This window comes from Lygodium microphyllum, chromosome 29 (assembly GCF_053477565.2).
Source record: "Lygodium microphyllum isolate KBCC chromosome 29, Lygodium_microphyllum_v1.1.10, whole genome shotgun sequence".
NCBI lineage: Eukaryota > Viridiplantae > Streptophyta > Polypodiopsida > Schizaeales > Lygodiaceae > Lygodium > Lygodium microphyllum.
The window spans coordinates 9,551,111-9,572,584 of record NC_141163.1 but is presented as its reverse complement, the minus strand read 5'-3'; the positions used below and the strand labels follow the sequence as shown (position 1 = coordinate 9,572,584).

Below are 21,474 nucleotides of genomic sequence, written 5' to 3'. Positions count from 1 at the left end.
TATGACCTCGATGCTTCTTGAGCATGAGGCATCCTTGAGATTACAGGGGCGGCTTCCGGCACATTATGGAGGTGAGGCTTATGTAGCTTCAGAGAGGGGTAGCAGGCAGAAGAAGTCGAAGGCCCAATGTTACCACTGTGGCAAGAAGGGACATTTGCGGAAGGACTGCAAGAAGTTAGCGGCTTCCAGGAAGAAGGAGCAGAAGACGAAGCGGACTGCTGACTCTACCGATGAGTCCTCTCCTTTATCAGACTCCGACTCCGATCCTTCGACCAAGGTGAAGTCCAAGGCGCGGAAGGAATCCTCTTCTTTGGATCGCGGGAAGGGCTTGGTGGCCCCTTCCTCGGCTGCTTTCTAGTGGTGGTGATGAGGTCATCCCTCACGACTCTCTTGTGCTAGAGAGGGAGTGTGAGCGGGTGTTCAGATGGGGCAGCCGCGCCTTATCTATACTTTTATACCCGTGCACAGGTTCCAAAGAGGGACGTTCCTGACGCGTCGACTTCAGTCTGGCGGAATCAAATCCTGGAGCTGGGATTGACATCCAGGTTCATGATAAGCTGGTTATCTGACAGAGAGCGGGAAGCTTTCGTCTGGAGCTCACATGAGGGGACACTTTGGCGGTCTGGCCAAAGGCAGGGACTCCATGGTCACCTATGTTCAGAGGCATTTTTGACAGGATGGTCTTGTATGCTACTGTGAGACATTGATGATGGACACAGAGACATGCTATGATCTTCTCTATTTTCAGGTGTTTGGTACGATCGACATCGACATCAGGTTCTCTCCGAGGCACCTTGGTGGTGGCTTGATCACCCACTGCTTGGGTATCCATGGTTCTACTTGGTGGTTCTATGTTGTATAGTTTCTGATCCCTTTTCATTGTACTATTGTATTGTATCAGATCACTCATGATCTGAGAGAGGGTGTTAGCAGAGTATTTGTCAGCTCATGTGTGAGTCTGAGCTTGATCTAGGCTGTGTATTTTTATTAGGTATTTTAGGTTTTTTTCTGGTGTGGCATTTTATGCACCAGTCGGCTAGCTTTAATGCTGTCCGACCAGCATTATTGCTCCCCACTTTTTCAGCCTATTTATACTCAGTGGCTCCTCCTCAGTCAGTCACTTCATTTTCACCATCTGCAGACTCTGTGGAGAGAGGAGCCAGTGCCAGTGCCCACGCAGCCAATGACTCACTGTTGTATGCGACTGTCTCGTGTTCAGATATATGGATTCCATTTCCCGTGCATACATCTGAGTTCGCATCTATATCGTGTTCTTTTCTTTTCTCTTTTTGTCTTGTGTTTCAACAGTTTATTTCAGCACATGTTTATGCTTCCACCACTGCTCCACTTCTGACATTTTCCTGAGTGCGTGCAGAAAACTTCCGCCTCCAAAACAGGCCCCGAAATGGCCTCAAATCAAAAAAACAAGGTCGCCAAGGGCTAAAGCCCTTTCCCGCAACATATACTACGCTCTTGCTTCACCGCGAAGGGCGTCTCAACCTGAGACAATGCACTCCTGCACTTTCCGGCTGTGCTACCTGCAAAGATCTGCTTCCAAAACAGAAAATGAAAGCAACATTGCTCCTCTTACCGGAACACCGCGAGCTTGGCTTGCTTTCTTGAGCTCCTTACCACGAACAAGGCTCTGATACCATGTCAAGATTGTGGGAGAGAAGGAAAGAGTCTCACTTGAAGCTTTCTTGCTTGCACAATGGGAAAATACACACAAGGGTGGAGGCTGAAAACAGTTTTCCTCTTCTTAGTTGGGAAAGCCAAAAGAACTCAAGTACAAAGAAATAGAAGAACCCTATATATGGGTCTCAAACCAAACTCAACTAACTAAGGTGGCATACTAACTGAGCCATGAACTAGAGTAGATAAGGATAGCTATCATGTAGCTATTATTCATGGGCGGTGTACCAACCGCGTCTGCAACTGACAAGTCGGTGACATAAATACACAACGGTCACCCTGGCGTATCACGAGTGGAGCTCGATATCTCAACAGGCTGTTACTATTTTGTCACTTTTATTGATGAGTTTACTCGCTTTTGTTGGGTCTACTCTTTGGTGTAAAAGTCAAAAGTGTATAATACATTTTTGGCTTTTGTAGCACTTGTTGAAAATCAATCTGGCTACAAGGTGAAGACTCTCTATTCGGACTGAGGGGGGGAATAGATGTCCTCTATGCTGAATTCCTTCTTGAAGCAAAAGGACATTGTTCATCAGTACACTACTGCTTACACTCTGGAGCAGAATGAGGTTGCATAGAGGAAGAATCGGTCACTCATGGAGATGGCCAAATATATGATGAAAGCAAAGAGCTTGCCACGTAGTTTTTGGATGGAAGCAATTATGTGTACTTGCCATGTCTTGAATAGGTACCCCACCAAGGCATTAAAGAATATCACACCTTTTGAGGCTTGGAATAGCCAAAAACCTTCTTGTTGGGCAGGCATTTTCGTACTTTTGGGTATCCTTGCATATGCACACATTCCCAAGGTACTCAAGAAGAAGTTGGATAACAAGGCTGTCAAATGCATTTTTGTGGGGTACAGCAGTGAGAGCAAAGGATATAGATTATATGATCATGTCTCTAAAAATGTATTTGTCATTAGGGATATGGTTTTCAATGAAAAATCAGAATTATCCCTTGCTGGTTTTAACACATATCAAGCTGCCAGTGATGTATTTGAAGGGTTGCTACCCATTTCTTTCAGTGATACAGCTGAAGCTTCAACAAGTGAACTTAATGTTCAACCAACTGCTCCATTGGTAATGCAAAAAATCAGCCCATGGTTGATCTGAAGATTCAGCAAGGTGCTAAATCTGAAATTCGGCGAGAGTTTGTACACAGTCAAGAGGCTAGACAGATGCCTAGATGGTATTTGCAGACTATGAAAGATAAGTCATTTGGATGCTCCTATTGCTGGTCGTACTAGAAGGCAAGCTCGTATGCATGATGTTGCATATACCATGGAGATTGTTATGGCAGCAAATACATTAGATGATGAGAAGCCTAAATGGTGTGCATTGGATGGCAACAATGCAAACTGAGTTTGATTCTATCGTAAAAAATCAAAAAAATGTTTTGAGGACGCACAACATAGTGTGCATTGGATGGCAGCAATACAAGCTAAGTTTGATTCCATCATAAAGAATCAAACATGGGATTTAGTGTCTTTGCCTATTGGGAAGAAAGCCATTGGTACAAAATGGGTCTATAAGCTAAAAAGGAATGCAAATGGATCCATTGACAAATATAAGGCCAAGCTTGTGGCCAAGAGCTACGCACAGAAGAAAGGCATTGACTATGAGGAGACATTTGCTCCTACCTCTCAGATGACTACCATTAGGTCAATGGTTTCTTTGGTTGCCCATTATGGATGGACTGTGCATCAGCTAGATATAAAGACTGCATTTTTACATGGGGAACTTCAAGAATAAGTGTATGTACACCTATTCATTGGTTTTACAATTAAGGGATCCGAATACTTGGTCTATAAGCTGAAAAAGGGCTGGTGATTATGATTCCCGTCATTCCACAAGTGGCAATTGTTTCTTTCTTGGCTCATCTTGCATCTCTTTGCTTAGCAAGAAACAATCCATTGTTACCACATCATCATGTGAAGCTGAATACAAGGCAGCTTTCACTACCATAGTTGAATGCGTATGGCTTAGATGCTAGTTAGCTTATTTGGATGTATCTATCACGAAGTATGCTCCTTTGTTCACTGACAGTTAGAGTGCCATTACAATGGCACGAAACCCAGTGTTTCATGCACGCACGAAACACATTGAGATCCATTATCACTTTGTCAAAGAGAGGCTACATACAAGTGATATCAATCTTGTCTACTATCCTACCACTAGTAATGTGGCAAATATCTTCACCAAAGCTCTTCCTCGTGACAATTTTGAAGCATTTCACAATGCTTTAAATTTGATCTCCTTTGGTGGATGACCCTTGTATCTTGATCACTCTTCACTCCAGGGGGGGTTTTGTTGGGTTTGACTCACACCTACGCTCACAGAGAAGTGCAAGTGATCTTTAGTAGGACACTAGGGCACTTTTTACTCTCCGTACAAGAGATTTCTTTACTCATATATGTTATGTGCCTATGTTACACAGTTTTAGGCACTTATCATGTTTGACACACTTCAAGTGTGAACACCCTCTTACAACCCTAAGGTTTAAGGGTTATACTTTGTACTTGCACCTTACACTTCAAATTATTGCATTGGGTGTCGTGCTCTCACACTCTACACTGTCTACACCACTCTCAACTGAGCTTCGATCTCTTCCTGCTCTTACGTAAGGGAAGGTAAATCCTTCACATCTAAAAAAGGCTCCCCCACTAATAATTGAGCATCCCGAGAACACTCCTGAGGGGAGGTTGAAGGGATGGAAGTACTAAGCGAAAAAGTAGTCGTATCTGTCAAAGATGGTCAGTCAAGAAGTTGATGTAGAAGGTGGAGAACAAGGAGGGGGAGGAGCTGACAATGAAAAAGGGATGCTAAGACGCAACCGGGAAGGAAGGAGAGAAATTGAGGGTGCTAGAGAGTCAACCGATGACGAAGAATCGCCTACAATAGAACCATCAATAGGATCCTTACGAGCCGCAATATCATCAAAGATCGCATCCTTGTTCACCTTCATCTTCCATGTCGTCGGGTGGTAGGGCCAATAGCCCTTCATGGTAGTGTTGTAGCCCACGAAGATGAGCTTCCTAGACTTTGAGACAAGCTTCATCTTCCTCTTCTTCTTGTCCACATGGACAAATGCATCACACACAAATATGTGAAAGTGAGACACAAAAGGTTTTTTGCCAAAGAAAGCCTTGTATGGAGTCATGTCGTGTAATGCAAAAGTCGGGAATCGGTTGCAAATGTGAACTACAATTGTCATCGCCTTATCCCAAAGGGAATGAGAAAGACCCCTATGTTCCAACATCAATCAGGGCATCTCTAGCATGGTCCAATTCGCACACTCCACCACACCATTCTCTTATGGTGTGTTTGGATGGAAATACTCCACCCGAATATTGTGATCCTTACAAAACCAAGAAAAGAGGTTAGACATAAACTCTCCACCATGATCAACTCATACACCCTGGACTTTGGAAGTAGTTTGCTTCTCTACGAACACGTTCGACTCGCAAAACCAAGAGTATGCCTCACTCTTGTACTCCAGAAAATAAGCCCACACATAACAACTGAAGTCATCTACATTTAGCATTAAATACTTGGCCTTGCCAAGGAAGGCCACAGCCATAGGCCAACAAAGGTCGATATGTACCAACTCAAGCAATGTAGAATCCCTCTGAGTGGCAACCTGTGGATGTGGCTGCCTATGCTGCTTGCCCCTCAAACAACTAGGCTATAAAGTGTGAATAGGAGGGAAATCAAGAAGCCCCTCCACCATCTTCTTACAAGAAGCCTATCATATAGCATCAATATTCAAATGACCATAACAAGAATGCCAAAGCAGCCCAAGCTCATGAAAAGACCTCGTAACTAAGGCTATGAGCATGCAAAGCCCAGTCTCCTTTTAAACCTTTCCAAAGAACTACACCTGTAGAAGCATCCTCCATGATCACTACATCCTATGTGAAGACAACACTGGTACCTAGCCGTCTAAGACCATGAACAGACAATAGGTTAAACCCAAATCAAGTACATAGAGGACTCTGGCAGAAGAAGAATGCATGTCTTGCAATAAAGGAATAGTTCCCACTCCTCTTGTCACCAATCGTGACTCTTTTCTCTATGACACTCGTGTCCTAAAGCCAATCTTGTTGATAGATCATGTAAGAAGAGACCCCACTATCCACAAGCCAAGGCTTCCCTTATGTGGAAGAAGCAAGAGTTGTATCCTCCTTGGCAAAGACATGCACAAAGATAGACTCTATCATAGGTGGGGTGGCCTTCGAATCCTTCAAATCCTTTAGATCTTTCTCCTTCAACTTCAAATGGGGATACTTCTGCTAGCACTTCTCCTCAAGATAAGTATCCTTCCCACAAGTGGGCACTTGGTCTTCTTCTTCTTCTCATCCTTCTTGTCCTCCTGCTTATTTTCCTTGGCCTTCTCCTTCCTATTTTTCCCTCCACTTGTGCCTACAATAAATGCCTTGGTGGAGCCAAAACCACTGGCCTCAACCTCTCTTGAGTCACTCATCATACTCCAAGACAAGCAGTGAAAGCTCCTCCCATAAGAGTGTTTCGCAAGTTCTCAATGTAATAAGGCTGGTGTAGAAGACATCGAACCGAAGAGATGGCAACTGAGTCAAAAGGATCATAGACATGTCTTCAGAGGATATCATCTAACCAAGAGAGGCAAGCTTACCCCTCATGTCCTCCATCTTAGTGATGTGCTCCTTCATGAAGGAGTCATCAATACTAAACATCCACTTCTTCTCAAGGGAAATCTTATGAATAAGCGTATTGTGCTAATATAAAGACGCAAGCTTCATCCACACTTCCGCTACGACCTTCAACCTACGAACATGCACAAGAACAAAACCTTGCAAACTCATAAAGAGAAAGGACATAGTTGAGCCAATCCCACAAGGCTACATGATTGATAGAAGTCCCATCTGCAAGCTCCTCCTTAGGATGGGGAATAGGAGCAGAAACAAGCTCCTAAAGATCGAAGGTGTCGAGTATGCACTACACCTCACACGACCACAACGAATAGTTTCAACCATCAAGTTTGTCTTCTTTGGGTAAGGAAGGAAGAACAAACACTTGAACTAAGGGTATCAAGGATGGCATCACTTCGAATATGCCTTTTGTGAGAGATGAATAGAAAGGGGATGGGTGCAAATGGGAGACTCCTCCCACTGACAATAGTCTTAATAATCACATTTCCGCTCAAAAGAGTATCTAGAAAGAATCTCCTCTTCTGAGTCATCAAAGCTTGTAAACTAGTAAGATAACTTCGATCCTACAATCACCCAAAATTTTGGTTTTGATAGAAACAGCCAAGAAGACAAAAAGCAATTAGCTACAATGGGTATAGATGTGCCACTTGCACACAAAATTATGTCGCCCAATACTAGAAGGTTGTCACTTGCCACCAGAAAGCTATCTCCCACACCAAGAAACTATTGCCACCACGCAAAAATTTGAATTTCAGCAAAACGTTGATAGAGAGGCCCCGCCTAATGCCTGAAAGCAATCACTTACATCTAATTGTTGTCGTTTGGCCTGCAAAAGATGTCATAATCCACCAAATAATGTCACCTATCTACCAAATGTCATCGCACAAAAACTCCAAAAAAGACTGCATTTGCAGAAAATGCAAGCTTGAAAACCTACATTTTGGGGACTGGGCTGCTCCTCAATGAAAGAACACCTATTACTCTGTGAAAAATCTCCAAATTGTATCCTCACCTAGGTGATGATACCATGTGAGAGTCTGCAACAAAAGAGAAACATGAACACGGAGAGAAACCCACAGAGAGAGAGAGAACAAAAGATGGAAGGAAGAATATTGCACTAACTAAAGAAGAATGCTGATACAAAGGGGATGGACTAATCAATCTCTGCATGCAAAACACAACATCAGTGAGGGCACCAAATCAAGCTAATGACAATGGCAACACCAAGCACGGAGTGTTAGAGTGTCCAAGTATGCACCTGCATATGACAAAATGAAGACTGGAGAGGGTGTGTCTACCAAGTGGGAAGGCTGGCTATATATAGCTAACAATGCCAAAAACTGGCCGACATGCACTTGTAGGTGCAAGAAATGCTGGCCGATCAGCATTTGATGCTAATCGCACTTTGAAAAATGCTAAAAAAAATAGGAGGTAGCCACCAAAAAAATCCCAGATGGCAAGGACAATGTCTACCAAGTAAAAGCAGACTAGGAAAAGCAAAGATTGACCTAGATATGCACACAGGAAGCCGACAACTAAAGAAAATGCACCTAAAACTGCCAGAGCTCCTAATCTCCATCAAACTCTAATAGGAGCTCACAACCACGAGATGATAGACTGACATGACTATCATAGGTAGGCTAATAGAAACTAGCATGGAGTACAAATCATTTCCTTCTCTACCACCATCATCTCCATCCTTCCCTATTTCATCTTTTCCACACACTTCTACACCTTCATTTACTCCTATGTCAAGTACGCATGCTACTACTTGTCAATCTTTTGAGTTTATTTCTTTCTTTCCATAAAATATCAATGATGCTCACGATGAAGGAACTCTTCATACCAAGTATTGATTCATAAGCCCTAAAGAGGATAGATTTTTCTTTCTGAACTCAAGAAAAGGTAAACAAAAATCGGTGAGTGCTCCTTCATCTTTTCCTTCAGCTTTTACATCTCATGGTCAATTTGATTTGGGTGATTCATCTTTTTCATCATTTGCATTTAATGAACAAAAGGAACCTAGCACATTTTCCACAGCTACACAAATGACAAATCCATTTAATGTTCTACCCATCCCAACCACTAGATCTACAACATCGTCCTTTTAGCCTCCATTGAGTGCACTTTACATGTCTTCACACATCACACTAGGGGTCCTTCACCTTTAGGCACACTTTTTAGGAATTCGTATTTTCCTCTACCAAAGGTGGTGTCTCCATGATGGAGGTTAATTCTCCGATTCGCACACTTTCGAATTTTTCGTAGCCTTGGAATGCCACCCAGCCCTCACCGACGAGTGTGGATCAATGGATACCATAGTTTGCCTCCATGGCATTAGTGGGCCTTCTGGTTATTTTGTTGTGGCCCAACCAATTGTTGGACAAGGCTTACATGTCTCGATGTCTCCACCTCCACCGGCACTTGATGTAAACATTCATGTTCCAATGTTTGCACATCAATCGGTACCCATTAGACATTATCAGCCTATTTCTACCTACACATCTCCCCCTCCTACTTATTTCTCTCCACCACCTCTCCTTATTATTCCACTTATCCGACACTTCATGGTTCTTCCTTCTCATCAACCCAACATGCCTTTAATGATAAGACACATTTTAACATGTCGAACTTCACTACTTGGTCAAAACTAATGAGAGATATCCTTGACTCTCAAAACCTATGGAATCTTGTGCACGGGTTGGAACCCCAATCCAATCCCACACTTGTTGCATATGAGGTTGTCCGCTCATGAAAGGCTAGGAATGCCTCCATTATTGTCGAGCTAATGCAAGCTCTATTACTTGAATTTGATTCCCAACTTCCGCATTTCGACTTAGTATCCAAGCATTGGGCACGCTTGAATGATCGCTATGTTGGTCAGCATAGGATCCATTGCATCAATTTGGATCATGAGCTCCGAAACTTTAAAATCATTGACCAGGATGACTTCAAAGTCAAGTTGACTAAGTATTATTGCCTTCTCACCAAGATCTCTACTACAAGAGCTCCCAAGTCCTCGGACGATCAAGTCACATTGTTTCTAAACAAGCTGCCAAGGAAATACTCTCATTTTCTACACTTTATGATCTCACAACCCACTATCCCCACTTTACAAGAGTTTTGAGTGTTAGCTATTGCATTATGTTTTATTGTTTGATCAACTTCATAGTTTGACCTCTACAGATGCAGCTCTCGTGGCTTCTTCTCAAAAGAGGCAACAAGGGAAGGGTTAACAAAATCAAAATTCCAATAAAATCAAAAACAAACCCAAAATCAAAATCAAAAGCAAATTAGTGAGGCCCAAGGAAACTCCCAATCATCTCTAAAACCCAAGTGGCAGAATGTACCAAAGAAAAATCTATATTGTCAACATTGTCAAAAGGCTGGCCACTTTGACAACAATTGTCGATCAAAGGCAAGATGTACAACACCAAAAGCTAAGAATCAAGCCCCCGTCCCTCAATCAATCAACCCCTAGTAGGGGAGACATGGTAGTGGCAACCCTCAACAAGGGCATGGATGAGACAACGCTGCCACCAGTCAACCATCACAGTCAACAACATTCTTAACACCAAAGGGCTTGTCTCACTGGTCTGCAATGGCCCACATCATCTCCATAGAGATATTTGAGGATACAAGTCTCGTCCATATCTGCAAGTTGCCTCCTGATGAGGTAACTATAGAGACCCACTCATTACAACCAAGTGCTTCAGCTACTCCTTGGGATTATGGACAGTGGAGCTACCCATCATATAATCCCCATCGAGAACATTTGTATTTCCCAAGCCCCTGCAGTTGGGCACATCCGAGTTGGGAACAACTCCTTGGTTACGATTTAGGCTCACAATCGCATCAATTTTGCCACTAACCAAGGCCCAAATCACACTATGATGGATAATATATATTATGTCCCCTAGCTAGGGGTGAACTTGTTATCCGTCCAGTAGCTTTGCCAGTTGGGTCGAGCAATCTTCTTTATAGCAACCACAATCAAGGTTCTTAACTCTCAAACTAGTTTAGTGATTACTCGTGGTGAGAGACAGCCTAGTGGCTTGAACCACATGATACAGTTTCTTTTCAAGCCAACAACCAAGGGCCCTGCATTCCACCGCTTCCAAGCTTTTGTCACTGTGGGAGCCTACGAGCTCTAAGTGTCTTTGGCATTTTCACTTAGGACTGTTAGCAGATCTGTCAACTCATGTGTGAGTCTAAGCTACAGCGGCTTGGGCACATTATTTAGGCTATTTAGGCATTTTTTATTGTGTCATTTTATGGTCATATTGGGCATATATTGCTTGCCAACCTGACATATTTTATGGCATTATTCATGCCTATTTATTATGGGCTCCTCCTCCTCAGTTGATCAGTTCACCACCTGGAGGTCCCGTGAAGAGAGAAGCCGATGCAAGTGCCCATGCAACCAATGACTCACAGTTGTATGCGACAGTTTCATGTCTAATATATGGATTCCATTTCCCGAGCATACATCTAAGTTCTCATCTATATAGTGTTCTTTCTTTTCCTTTCTCTCTTGTCTTGTGTTTCAACAGTTTATTACAGCTTATGTTTACGCTTCCATTGCTGCATCACTTCTGACATGGTATCAGATTTCACGATTTGTGCTCTTGTTGTGTTTTCTTGCTGAATTCAGGACTGTTTTCACCCTTGCTGATCAGGTGACTACTACTCCATACAAGCAACCTGTTTTACTTGCGTTTTCCACAAATTTGCCATTGCTTGCTGTCTACAACCCCTCTGCTGCCTACATTTTCAGTTTTCAGGCTGCTGCGACAGTTTTTCAACCTATTTGTAGCAATATTCAGCCTGCGTTTTGGTGTTTCTGACTCATTCTTGGCTAGGCGACTCTACCTTTAGGCCGTTTTTACTGTTTTTGGCAAGATTTTGACTGATTTTTTAATTTTTTTGCAGCAACTTTGTCTTCTTTTGGTCAGATTTTGGGTCTTGATTTTTGCAGTCTATGCTCATGTTTTGGCTGTATTCCCTCTCCAAATACCTTCTTTTCTCTACTTCTCTTCTAAATCCTCTACAAATGGCTCCTCCGTGCACATCCACTAATGACAAGCTCCATGGACCTGATTATTACACGTGGAGTGCAGTGATGAAGGCCTGGTTTATCCAAAAGCGGTTATGGTACGTGGTTGGCGAAGCTATTGCATGTCCTCAACAGCCTTCTCCTATTCTAGCTGATTTTGATGAAGACAACCATGAGGAAGCAATGCTTACATGGGATTCGAGAGATGCCCGTGCTTATTCGGCCTTACTTCAGTGTATTTCCAAAGAAGTCCTATTGGCGGTCACCTAATGCAGGACAGTTTAGCCATATGGTCGAAGTTGCAGTTGATATACCAGGCTCCTTCCACCATGAGGGCCGTTACTCTTTATGGCCAACTCCAGCAACTGAAGTTTGAAACCAAAGATCCGATCCAATCATTCCTACTTCGAGTTACCCAAATCTAGGACCAGCTTCGCACTATGCAGTATGCCCTATCAGAGGCACATCTTGTTGGTACAGCACTCTACAAGCTTTCTTAGGAGTTTGATGGAGTGGCGAATGCTTTACAAGCACAGACATCTACGACTCCTGTTAGTTTTCTTCATATGCCCTCGATGCTGCTTGAGCATGTCGCGACTTTGCGACTACAAGGACAGCTTCCGTCACATTATGGAGGTTCAGGTGAGGCTCTTATAGCTTCAAAGAGGGGATCGAAGACGAAGAAGTCGAAGGCCCAATGTTACCACTGTGGCAAGAAGGGCCATTTGCGGAAGGATTGCAAAGAGTTAGCGGCTTCCAAGAAGAAAAAGGGGCAGAAGACGAAGCGGAATGTGGACTCCTCCAACGAGTCATCATCTGACTCAAATTCCAACTCAGACCCTCTAGCCAAGGTGAAGTCCAAGGCACAAAAGAGATCCTCTTGTTCGTATTGTGGGAAGGGCTTGGTAGCCCCTTCCTCAACTGCTTTCTAGTGGTGGTGGTGAGGTCATCCCTCACGACTCTCCACTGCCAGAGAGAGAGTATGAGAGAGTGGTGAGATGGAGCAACCACGCCTCATCTATATTTCTATACAGATGCACAAGATCCAAAGAGGGACATCCCTGATGCATCGACCGAAGTCTAGCAGGTGCAAATCTTGGAGCTAGGATTGACCATCCAGGTTCATGATGGCTGGTTATTTAACACAGAGTGGGTGGCTTTTGTCTAGAGCTCACGTGAGGCAATATTTTGGTCGTTTGACCAAAGGAGGGGAATCCATGGTCATTTATATGCTGTGGCATTGGTGATAGGATGGTCATGTGTGCTACATCAATGGCATTGTTGACAAACATTGAGAGCTGCTATGATCCTCTCTATCTTCAGGAGCTGGTACGATCGACATCAACATCAGATTCTCTCCGAGGCACCTTGGTGGTGGCTTGATCGCCTACTGCTTGGGTATCCATGGTATACTTGGTGGTTCTATGTTGTATGGTTCTGATTCATTCTCATTGTACCATTGTATTGAATCAAATCACCCATGATCTGAAGAGGATGTTAGCAGATATATCAGCTCATGTGTGAGTCTGAGCTGTAGCGGCTTGGGCACATTATTTAGGCTATTTATGCATTTTTTATTGTGTCATTTTATGGTCATATTGGGCATTTATTGCTGGCCAACCTGGCATATTTTATGGCATTATTCATGCCTATTTATTCTAGGCTCCTCCTCAGTTGGTCAGTTCACCACCCGGAGATCCCGTGGAGAGAGGAGCCGACGCCAGTGCCCACGTAGCCAGTGACTCACTATTGTATGCAGCAGTCTCTGTCAGAAGTGGAGCAGCGGTGGAAGCATAAACGTGTGCTGAAATAAACTACTGAAACACAAGACAAAAAGAGAAAAGAAAAGAACACGATACAGATGAGAACTCAGATGTATGCACGGGAAATGGAATCCATATATCTGAACACGAGACAGTCGCATACAACAGTGGGTCACTGGTTGCGTGGGCACTGGCACTGGCTCCTCTCTCTACAGAGTCTGCAGATGGTGAAATGAAGTGACTGACTGAGGAGGAGCCACTGAGTATAAATAGGCTGAAAAAGTGGGGAGCAATAATGTTGGTCGGACAGCATTAAAGCTGGCCGACTGGTGCATAAAATGCTCCACTGGCATAAAATCCCACACCAGAAAAAAACCTAAAATACCTAATAAAAATGCCCAGCCCAGATCAAGCTCAAACTCACACATGAGCTGATAAATACTCTGCTAACAGTCTCGTGTCTGATATATGGATTCCATTTCCCAAGCATACATATGAGTTCTCATCTGTATTGTGTTCTTTCTTTTCCTTTCTCTCCAGTCTTGTGTTTCAGCAATTTATTACAGCTTATGTTAACACTTCCATTGTTGCACCACTTCTGACATGGACATCTCAGATACGACTCTCTTTATGAGTTGTCACATCGCCAAATGGTGGATGGCCTTCCCCGCTTAAAGCTATCACGGAATGTCTGTAAAGCTTATCAACTCGGAAAACAACAACATACCCCATTCCCTCAGCAATCTACACAGAGTTGAGTCCCCTCTTGGAATGATTCATGTTGTCTTTGTGGTCCGACACCCATCACCACCTTGAATGGCCCATTGTACTTCTTTTTTATTGTGGATAATCATTCTCATTACATGTGGGTGTACTTTCTCAAGCATAAGTCTGATGCCTTTACATATTTTTCTGCTTGGATACTGATGGTGCACAACCAAACTAGTCTTTGTGTAAGATGCATGAGTAGCAATGAGGCGAGTTCACCTCCTACTAGTTTTTTGAGTTTCTACAGCCGAATAGTGCATTGTTGTGAATAGTCGATTGCACAGTGCATTCTAAGCTGAATAGTTCGCAAGAGGCCCTTCAACACCCCCAATGGCAAGAAATCGTAGGAAAGGAGCTAGAGAGTATTTACAGAAATGAGAGTTGGACCTTGGTGGATCATCCGAGCCACAAGAAAGTCGTCTGGACCAAGTGGATTTTTATAACTAAGCTAACAACTTATGGGACTTTAGACAAGTACAAGACTTGCCTTGTGGTGCAAGGATTTTGATAGAAGCAAGATATTGACTATGAGGAGATCTTTGCTCCTACTACGTGGTTGACATCCTTTCGTCTGTTGGTTGCACTAACCGCTTACCATAGCTGGCCGATCTATTAGATGGACGTCAGAAGTGCCTTTTTGAACAATTATCTGAAGAAGGAAGTCTATGTGGCCGAGCCTCCCGGATTTTCTTTTACTAATCGAAAAGATAAGGTCTATCGCTTATCAAAAGCTCTTTACGGCCTAAAGCAAGCACCGCAATCTTGGTTCCAAAGAAATGGATGATTTCCTTGAAACTCAAGATACTATTCTATCCCCTATGACTTGAACTTATATGTCCACGCTACTTTAGAAAAGGTCAACTATATCGTATTGTACGTAGATGATTTACTTATCACTAGCTTAGATTCTACTGCCATAGCAAGAAAATTAAGGCCTAGCTTTGCTCTACTTTTGAGATAACATACCTTAGTTTGTTGTCTTACTTTTTTAGGATGGAGATAGTTCAATCTAGAAGTAGTATTTTTATGTCACAACACAAGTATGCTCTTCAGTTAGCGGACCAGTATTGCACGGATCAGACATGGCCTGTGGCCTCACCTCTCGATCCCACTGTCCATCTTTCTAAGGATACCCTCGATTAGCCCTTTGACAAATACACCTATAGATCTGTGGTAGGAAAGCTTCTTTGAATGACTGACACTAGGCCAAATTTAGCTTACCTAATTAGTTTGCTTAGTCAATATTTCCCGTTACCTAGGATGTTACATTGGATTACATGTCTTCATGTTTTGAGACATTTGACATATACCTATTCTTATGGCTTACCTTATGGATCTGATTTATGTTTGCAGGGGTACACTAGACTCTAGCTGGGCAAGAGATCCTAACACCTAACATTCCCATGGTGGCTACCACTTTACCTTGGGCATGGCACCCATCTCTTGGACCAACCATAAGCAAGAGATGATGGCAACTTTCACGGCCGAGGCCAAGTATTGGGCTCTTTTTTATGGTATCACAAAGGCTATCTATTTGAGGAGCTTACTAGCAACACATCAGTTTCCATGCAACTCTCCTATCATTATCTACTACGACAATCAAAGTACCATTGCTCTTTGTGGACAATCCAATCATTACACTACAAACACAGCATGTGAGGGTCCACTTCCACTTCACCAAAGAGCAGGTTGAGCCAGACACTATACGCCTAGAGTTTGTGCCTTCATTCAACAATTTTGTAGGCATAGTCACCAAGGTGGTCAATCAACCAATATTACAATATATTCTACCAAAAATCAGCTTGGGTATATTATCCCTACTTCTTCAAATTGACGAGGAAAGGATACTTCCCTCACTTTCCCTTCCAATTTGAGATAGGGCGGCTTTTTTCTCTTGGTAACAATGGGATATTGTTTAGATTTTCTTTTTTAGACGTTATACTTTGTGTCCTCATCCGCATCATCAAGATGACATGATTGTAAAAAAGACACTTGGACAAGTGAACAATTTCCATGCAAGGGCACTGTCTAAGTGGCACCGTTGCATAATATTTTCATGAGCATAATCACACCTGCACTACCTCTTGCATCACTCCAAAGCCTTCTTTTCTGTAAACATGCATCTGTGCACATTTATCCCTTTTCGGTCTTTCTGAGTGGTCGACTCTAGATCCACCATATTTACAACATTGCACATGGCAATCCCCAAGATAGTCTCTCTTGCTTGCTTAGCCTCGCTAGCTCACTTTCCACACATCTTTTTCACCTCTCCACATACTCAACATATTTGCTTCACACAACACTAGTCTCTTTCTTCGTCATCAATATCCAATAATAGGGATACCTTGCTTATTCTGTGAAAGCCTTTCGGTCTAACTACTAGTCTCCTATCTGTTACTTAATCAACCACCACCTCGACTTTTTCCACCAAAACCTATCACCCAAAAAAAGGGGAAAAAAAAAGGGGGAGGAACAAACAAACAAACACAGTTCATTGTGGTTCCATTCGCATTTGCAAGACTTTGCAGGCCACTGGGCAACCAATATGCACCCTTTGTCCAATGCCCTAGCCTCTCTAAGATACCCACTTGGACTCCCTTGGAAAGATAACCATCACCTATATAGTCTTGGTAGGCCACTTGGCAACCACCATGCACCCTTTGTCCAATGCCTTGGCTACTTTGGGATGAGGCGTCTTGGGGTAAAATCATATAAGAATAAAAACACTCAAAACTTTTAATTGGCCTTCCTTTCTAGCTTAGTTTTAGAGCTTGAGAGCGGGTGTTGAGCTGATATAACAATTACATACTGAATTAGCAACTTAAACAGCCCCAAAAATGCTTACTTAATAAAAACCCCAAAATGGTATGTGGCTTGAGAGTCTTAAAACGGTCCACAATACAAGGTCCCAAAACTTTTTGTAAATAGATAGGCTGCCCCGCACTCAGCCCAAATCTCGTTTTTACAGATTTTGAGCCCTCTGGATTTATTGCCCATACCCCATTCACAGAGAACATCTTGGCTGAAGCTCCCCATTCTTGTCTATATCCATCAAGTGCTCATTTCCAACCTCCATTGCGCAATCTACATTGATTTTTGCTACGTTTGTTCAGATCACCATATCATCATACCTACATTTTTACTATCGTCAACCTGCCATGTCATCATACCTGCGTTTTTGCTATCATTAGCCTGCCACATCATCATTAGCTTGTTGCGTTTGCAGTTTTCTCTCTCCTCTACCTGTCCAACACTAATTCGACACTACACACTAGTACGTTTCAAGATCCATTGGAAGCATGACACACTCTCTCGCTGAGCACTATTGCCTCAATCCTCAAGACACAAAAGTTTGAGGTATAGTTTTCATTCCTACACAGTTTGTTTGCTGCATGAGCATTGTATATTTAGCATTCAATCATTGATTCAAATTTCCACTGTATTCATTGTCTCTGAGTATCCTAACCCTAACTCTCTTCTTTTGAGCATATACTTTGTCGTATGCTTTCATTTATGTTTTTGCATTAGGGTATTTTTTCATGTTGATCTTATTCAGCATAGCATTTTCCTCCAATAACTTTGAAGCCTTAACATTATCTCCTTCAATGAGTCCCAAAAACCTTTACCCATAAGAAAATCAGTCAATCAAAACTTCCAAGCATGGAAGTTGTGCTTGTCAAGCTTGTCGTTGACGATCTGATTAAATTCCTCAAATATTGTGCAGCAAAACCCACAATTCTATCTTTATCAACAACTTATTGATTCAGGTAAACTATCACCCATATTAATCTTAGCACATAAGCATACCCTTGGCAACACCTGTAATGTCTCACAATATCCAAATACGGTCTACCACACCCAATACATGCAACCTATTTGCAAAATGACAAGGTTTGTATAGTTCATGAATCTTACCAGATTCACATACAAACAGCTTCAAACTCCCAAACAAGAGCCAAAATGTACTGAGAATGCAAATCCAACCACACAAGCATAGACTGAGGTCTAGAGCACTTTGTTAAGCACTTCAAGCTCTCAAAGATGGCTCGTCAATCAGAGATCGTATGAAAGAGATCTCCACATGTGTACTCCATAATAGGATTTCCTTATAGACTCTTGTGCTTGTGGCTCACAACTCCTTGAACACCACTCTAATACCATGAAAAGATGGAGAGAGAGAGAGAGAGAGAGAAAGAGAGAAGGAGAGCTTGAGCTCTTGCAAGACACAAACCACACAATGAGAATGCACATAAGATAGGAAGCTAAAACCCTAGGCTTTCTTCTTCTTCTTCTTCTTCTTTACTATATGAGTCTACCACACAAAGATAAGAGAGAGTATAACATATATAATATACAAGCAGTCCATAGTGTAAAGATGCTAAGTAGAAAAATGACTAGATAGATATCCTATAACTCATGTAGGTGGACTAATTCATATCCAATTGTTAAGTATCACTACAATGATGTGCCAATGCACATACCAACCACATCAAGGATATGAATGCTTACATGCCACTTGATAGTGGCATAGATATCGTATTTACTAGTTGTATTACTTTATGTCCAAGTAGTGAGTATTTTCTCATAAAAGTTATTGTTTTTTATTTCAATGGAGGTAGAATTTCTATGCTAACATTTAGGACCACAAGGTTCTTTTCTTATTTCTTAAAGAACATAATCATGAGCCTTCATTGCATTGCAATAATCACAAAAAAAGAAGACAAGCTTTGCAACAAATAAAATATTTTTCTTGATTTCAAAAAGCATTCTCAAAAGCTAAAAAGATATGCCCCTTGTTCACCATTGACATACATACCGATACCCAAGTCTGGATGTAGATACTTCATGAATCGGCGAGCATCATCACGATCCTTTCACCACAAAAGAAATAGAAGCTCAATTCAAGTAAAACCAAGTTAAGCATGCATTCATACACACACTCATGGATCTGTGTTTCTCACACAAAAGGGATGTACATGTGAGCACACATGCATGCAAACATGTGTTTTGTAGATGCTGTGTACTTTGACTTCTCTTCAACCAAGTGGCTATACCAAAAGATCTTTTATCAAATAGATGCCCATTGTGCTAATTTTGATAATAATATAGGCTATTTTATAGAGAAGCATTATATAATAAAGGACAATAGCATGTACCTGAAATAGCAGAAAAGAAAGGAAAACTAAGTACACCACTGCAACCCCATGCACCAAGCGCCATACTGATGGGTGTGGTCGTATGAGAATTCTGTGATCAATTTCAAGTCTTGAAGTTCTTACAAAGGGCACTTCAGTTGAAAAATGAACATTCAGAGTAACTGGAGAGAACAGATTGGCCCACAAGCAGAACTTTCAATACTTACGTTGAAGGGGCCTGCAACAAACAATAGCCAAGGAAAACAGCAATCATGGCCCAAACTCCCCTGTAAAAGTAAGAGAGCCCACTGCCCCTTAGTTGAATCGACACTATGTAATACATTCCTTGTTATTACAAGTAAGAGAGTCCACTGCCCCATGTCAAGTTGAAAATATCTAAAACAACGCTTCTCATTCACCTTTTTCTCCACTTTTATCATGATGGGATTAAATTCACCTCGAAGAAGGTCATTAAAGTTAGGTGATAAGTGTTTTAAATTCTAATTCTGCTTGTAACAATGTGAAAAAGGGGACTGCTGCAAGTGCTTCACAAACAACTTTCCTAGCCTGTTAAACCTGAATTCCATCAAGGGCAGAGCAGGGCCTTGGACAATGAAGCACTGTACCGGTAAATGTTTGTCGTCTTATCATGATCAGAGGAACCATCAGGATGGAGTGCTCCACTTGCCCACCTACATCCAGTGTAAGAAACTTCAGTTCAATCTAGACAGATGGCAGCTAAGTTTAGCACACTTACATGCGCATGCAAGGTCTCATGTGTGTCTGTGTTTGCATGTGCCTAATCTTTTTTTTCTTTCCTAAGCCTGCTCTCTCTCTCTCTCTCTCTCTCTCTCTCTCTCTCTCTCTCTCTCTCTCTCTCTGTGTTACCTTTGTGGGGTTACATTTTTGGGGTCATGCTTGGTGGTTTCACTCAAGAGCAACAAAAATGCTGTGTACAGAGAGAGAGAGAGAGAGAGAGAGAGAGAGAGAGAGAGAGAGAGAGAGAGATTACACAAGCAAACAAACTCCTATTAGCAAGAGGGTGAGGGTGTGAGGCCGATAAGCCCATGCTGTCCAAGGATCGAGGTCTTTCTCTTCCACACTCGTGGCTCGTCGTAGAGAGCGCTCTTGCTTCTGCGGTGTTGCATCGAATGCCATCTTTTAAATGGCAACTCAAACAATTTTGCACAAGCACCAAAGCCAATGGCCTGCCAAACTTTCCCACACGTTCCCTTCTCTCTTCCAACTCAGCTTCTTTGTCAATGACATTCCGAATTCATCTTCAAGAACAGCCTACTAGCTTGGTTTTGAGCCTGACAACTCTTTCATTTTTCCTTTTTAAGGAGTCTACCGACTCTGTTTCCTTCCAAGAACAAGCCAATACCTCAATATGAAGATCGCGCATGAGCTGCATCCTCTGCTACTAATGCTGTACGTACGTCGACAAGAAAGAATCACAAAGAAAAACAGATTAAGCTTTCTATCGAAGCAGAGAGTTGGCTGTGCTAGGAAAAGCTTTCATATATATGTTTTGAGTCGGGCCTTTCACCTTTTCAAATAGACCAGCAATGGCGACTTGTAAAAATGCACTGACTTGATACATTCTCCATCGAACCTCTTCGTCTTCTTCTTCTGCTCGGTGCTGCTGCTGCTGCTTCTTCTTTCAAATTTCAATCCACATTCATCCTCTCTTGCCCCTCTTTTGAGAATTCAAGTTTGTTCCTTTAGTTTTGGGAAATAATATTTGGGTATCATATCCTTGGGGAATGATGACAATGGATATGCAGTTTTTCAGGGGGAATGTGTTCATAAGCCCTTTTTAGAATTTGTATGGGCCAACAAACCGTCTGGGCTACATAGGCCAGGGTTCAGGGTTCAGGGTTCAGGGTTCAGACGTGTCCGGACATGTGCTTCATGCAAGACCATGTGTTGGATGTGTTAAAAGGGGATTAGATTTACAAAAAGTGGACGAAAACAAGACAAACAATCGCGAACTAATGTTCGTGGTGCTTCAACACTCGGCCACGTGTGAAACAAGAACGATACCTTGCCAACTAGCCGAAGATGATTGGATGTAAAAGGAAAGCACAGCTAAATTAAATAAAGCCCATATGCTTCACCTCTGATATAGTTTTATACGGATGTAAGTTTAAGGCTTTCCTAAGTAAGCATCAAGCTTCTCTAACACTCAAAATCGAAAAGTACCTTAGGATTTATTTTCAAGTGGATCTATAACCTAACACTTTTAAGTAGGTACGTGAACGAGGGAGGTCCAAAAATGGGCCGGGAGTTCACTTGTTTAGCAAGTAAACAATAGGTCATATCCTCTCTAGTGGGTAAAGGGTTACGAACGCTTAACCCTTAAACAAG

At 42.3% G+C, this 21,474-nt stretch overlaps 1 protein-coding gene across 2 annotated transcripts in view; it reads right to left on the bottom strand.

Moving 5' to 3' along the window:
• PSS1 (phosphatidyl serine synthase family protein) overlaps window positions 1–20,842 on the bottom strand; it is a 106,470-nt gene extending 85,628 nt beyond the window's left edge. The window contains exons 1-6 of one of the 2 annotated variants that reach the window (XM_087671922.1): window positions 20,654–20,842; window positions 20,117–20,533; window positions 19,731–19,796; window positions 19,332–19,391; window positions 19,126–19,216; window positions 18,786–18,840 (exon numbers count right to left, since the gene is read on the bottom strand). In XM_087671922.1, coding sequence (XP_087528048.1) covers window positions 18,786–18,840; window positions 19,126–19,216; window positions 19,332–19,391; window positions 19,731–19,796; window positions 20,117–20,262 — 418 coding nt within the window. In that variant the 5' untranslated portion in view covers window positions 20,263–20,533; window positions 20,654–20,842. The remainder of the gene's footprint in view (window positions 1–18,785; window positions 18,841–19,125; window positions 19,217–19,331; window positions 19,392–19,730; window positions 19,797–20,116; window positions 20,534–20,653) is intronic. The other variant, XM_087671923.1, reaches the window with a different exon arrangement.
• Between the last annotated feature and the right edge of the window lie 632 nt (window positions 20,843–21,474).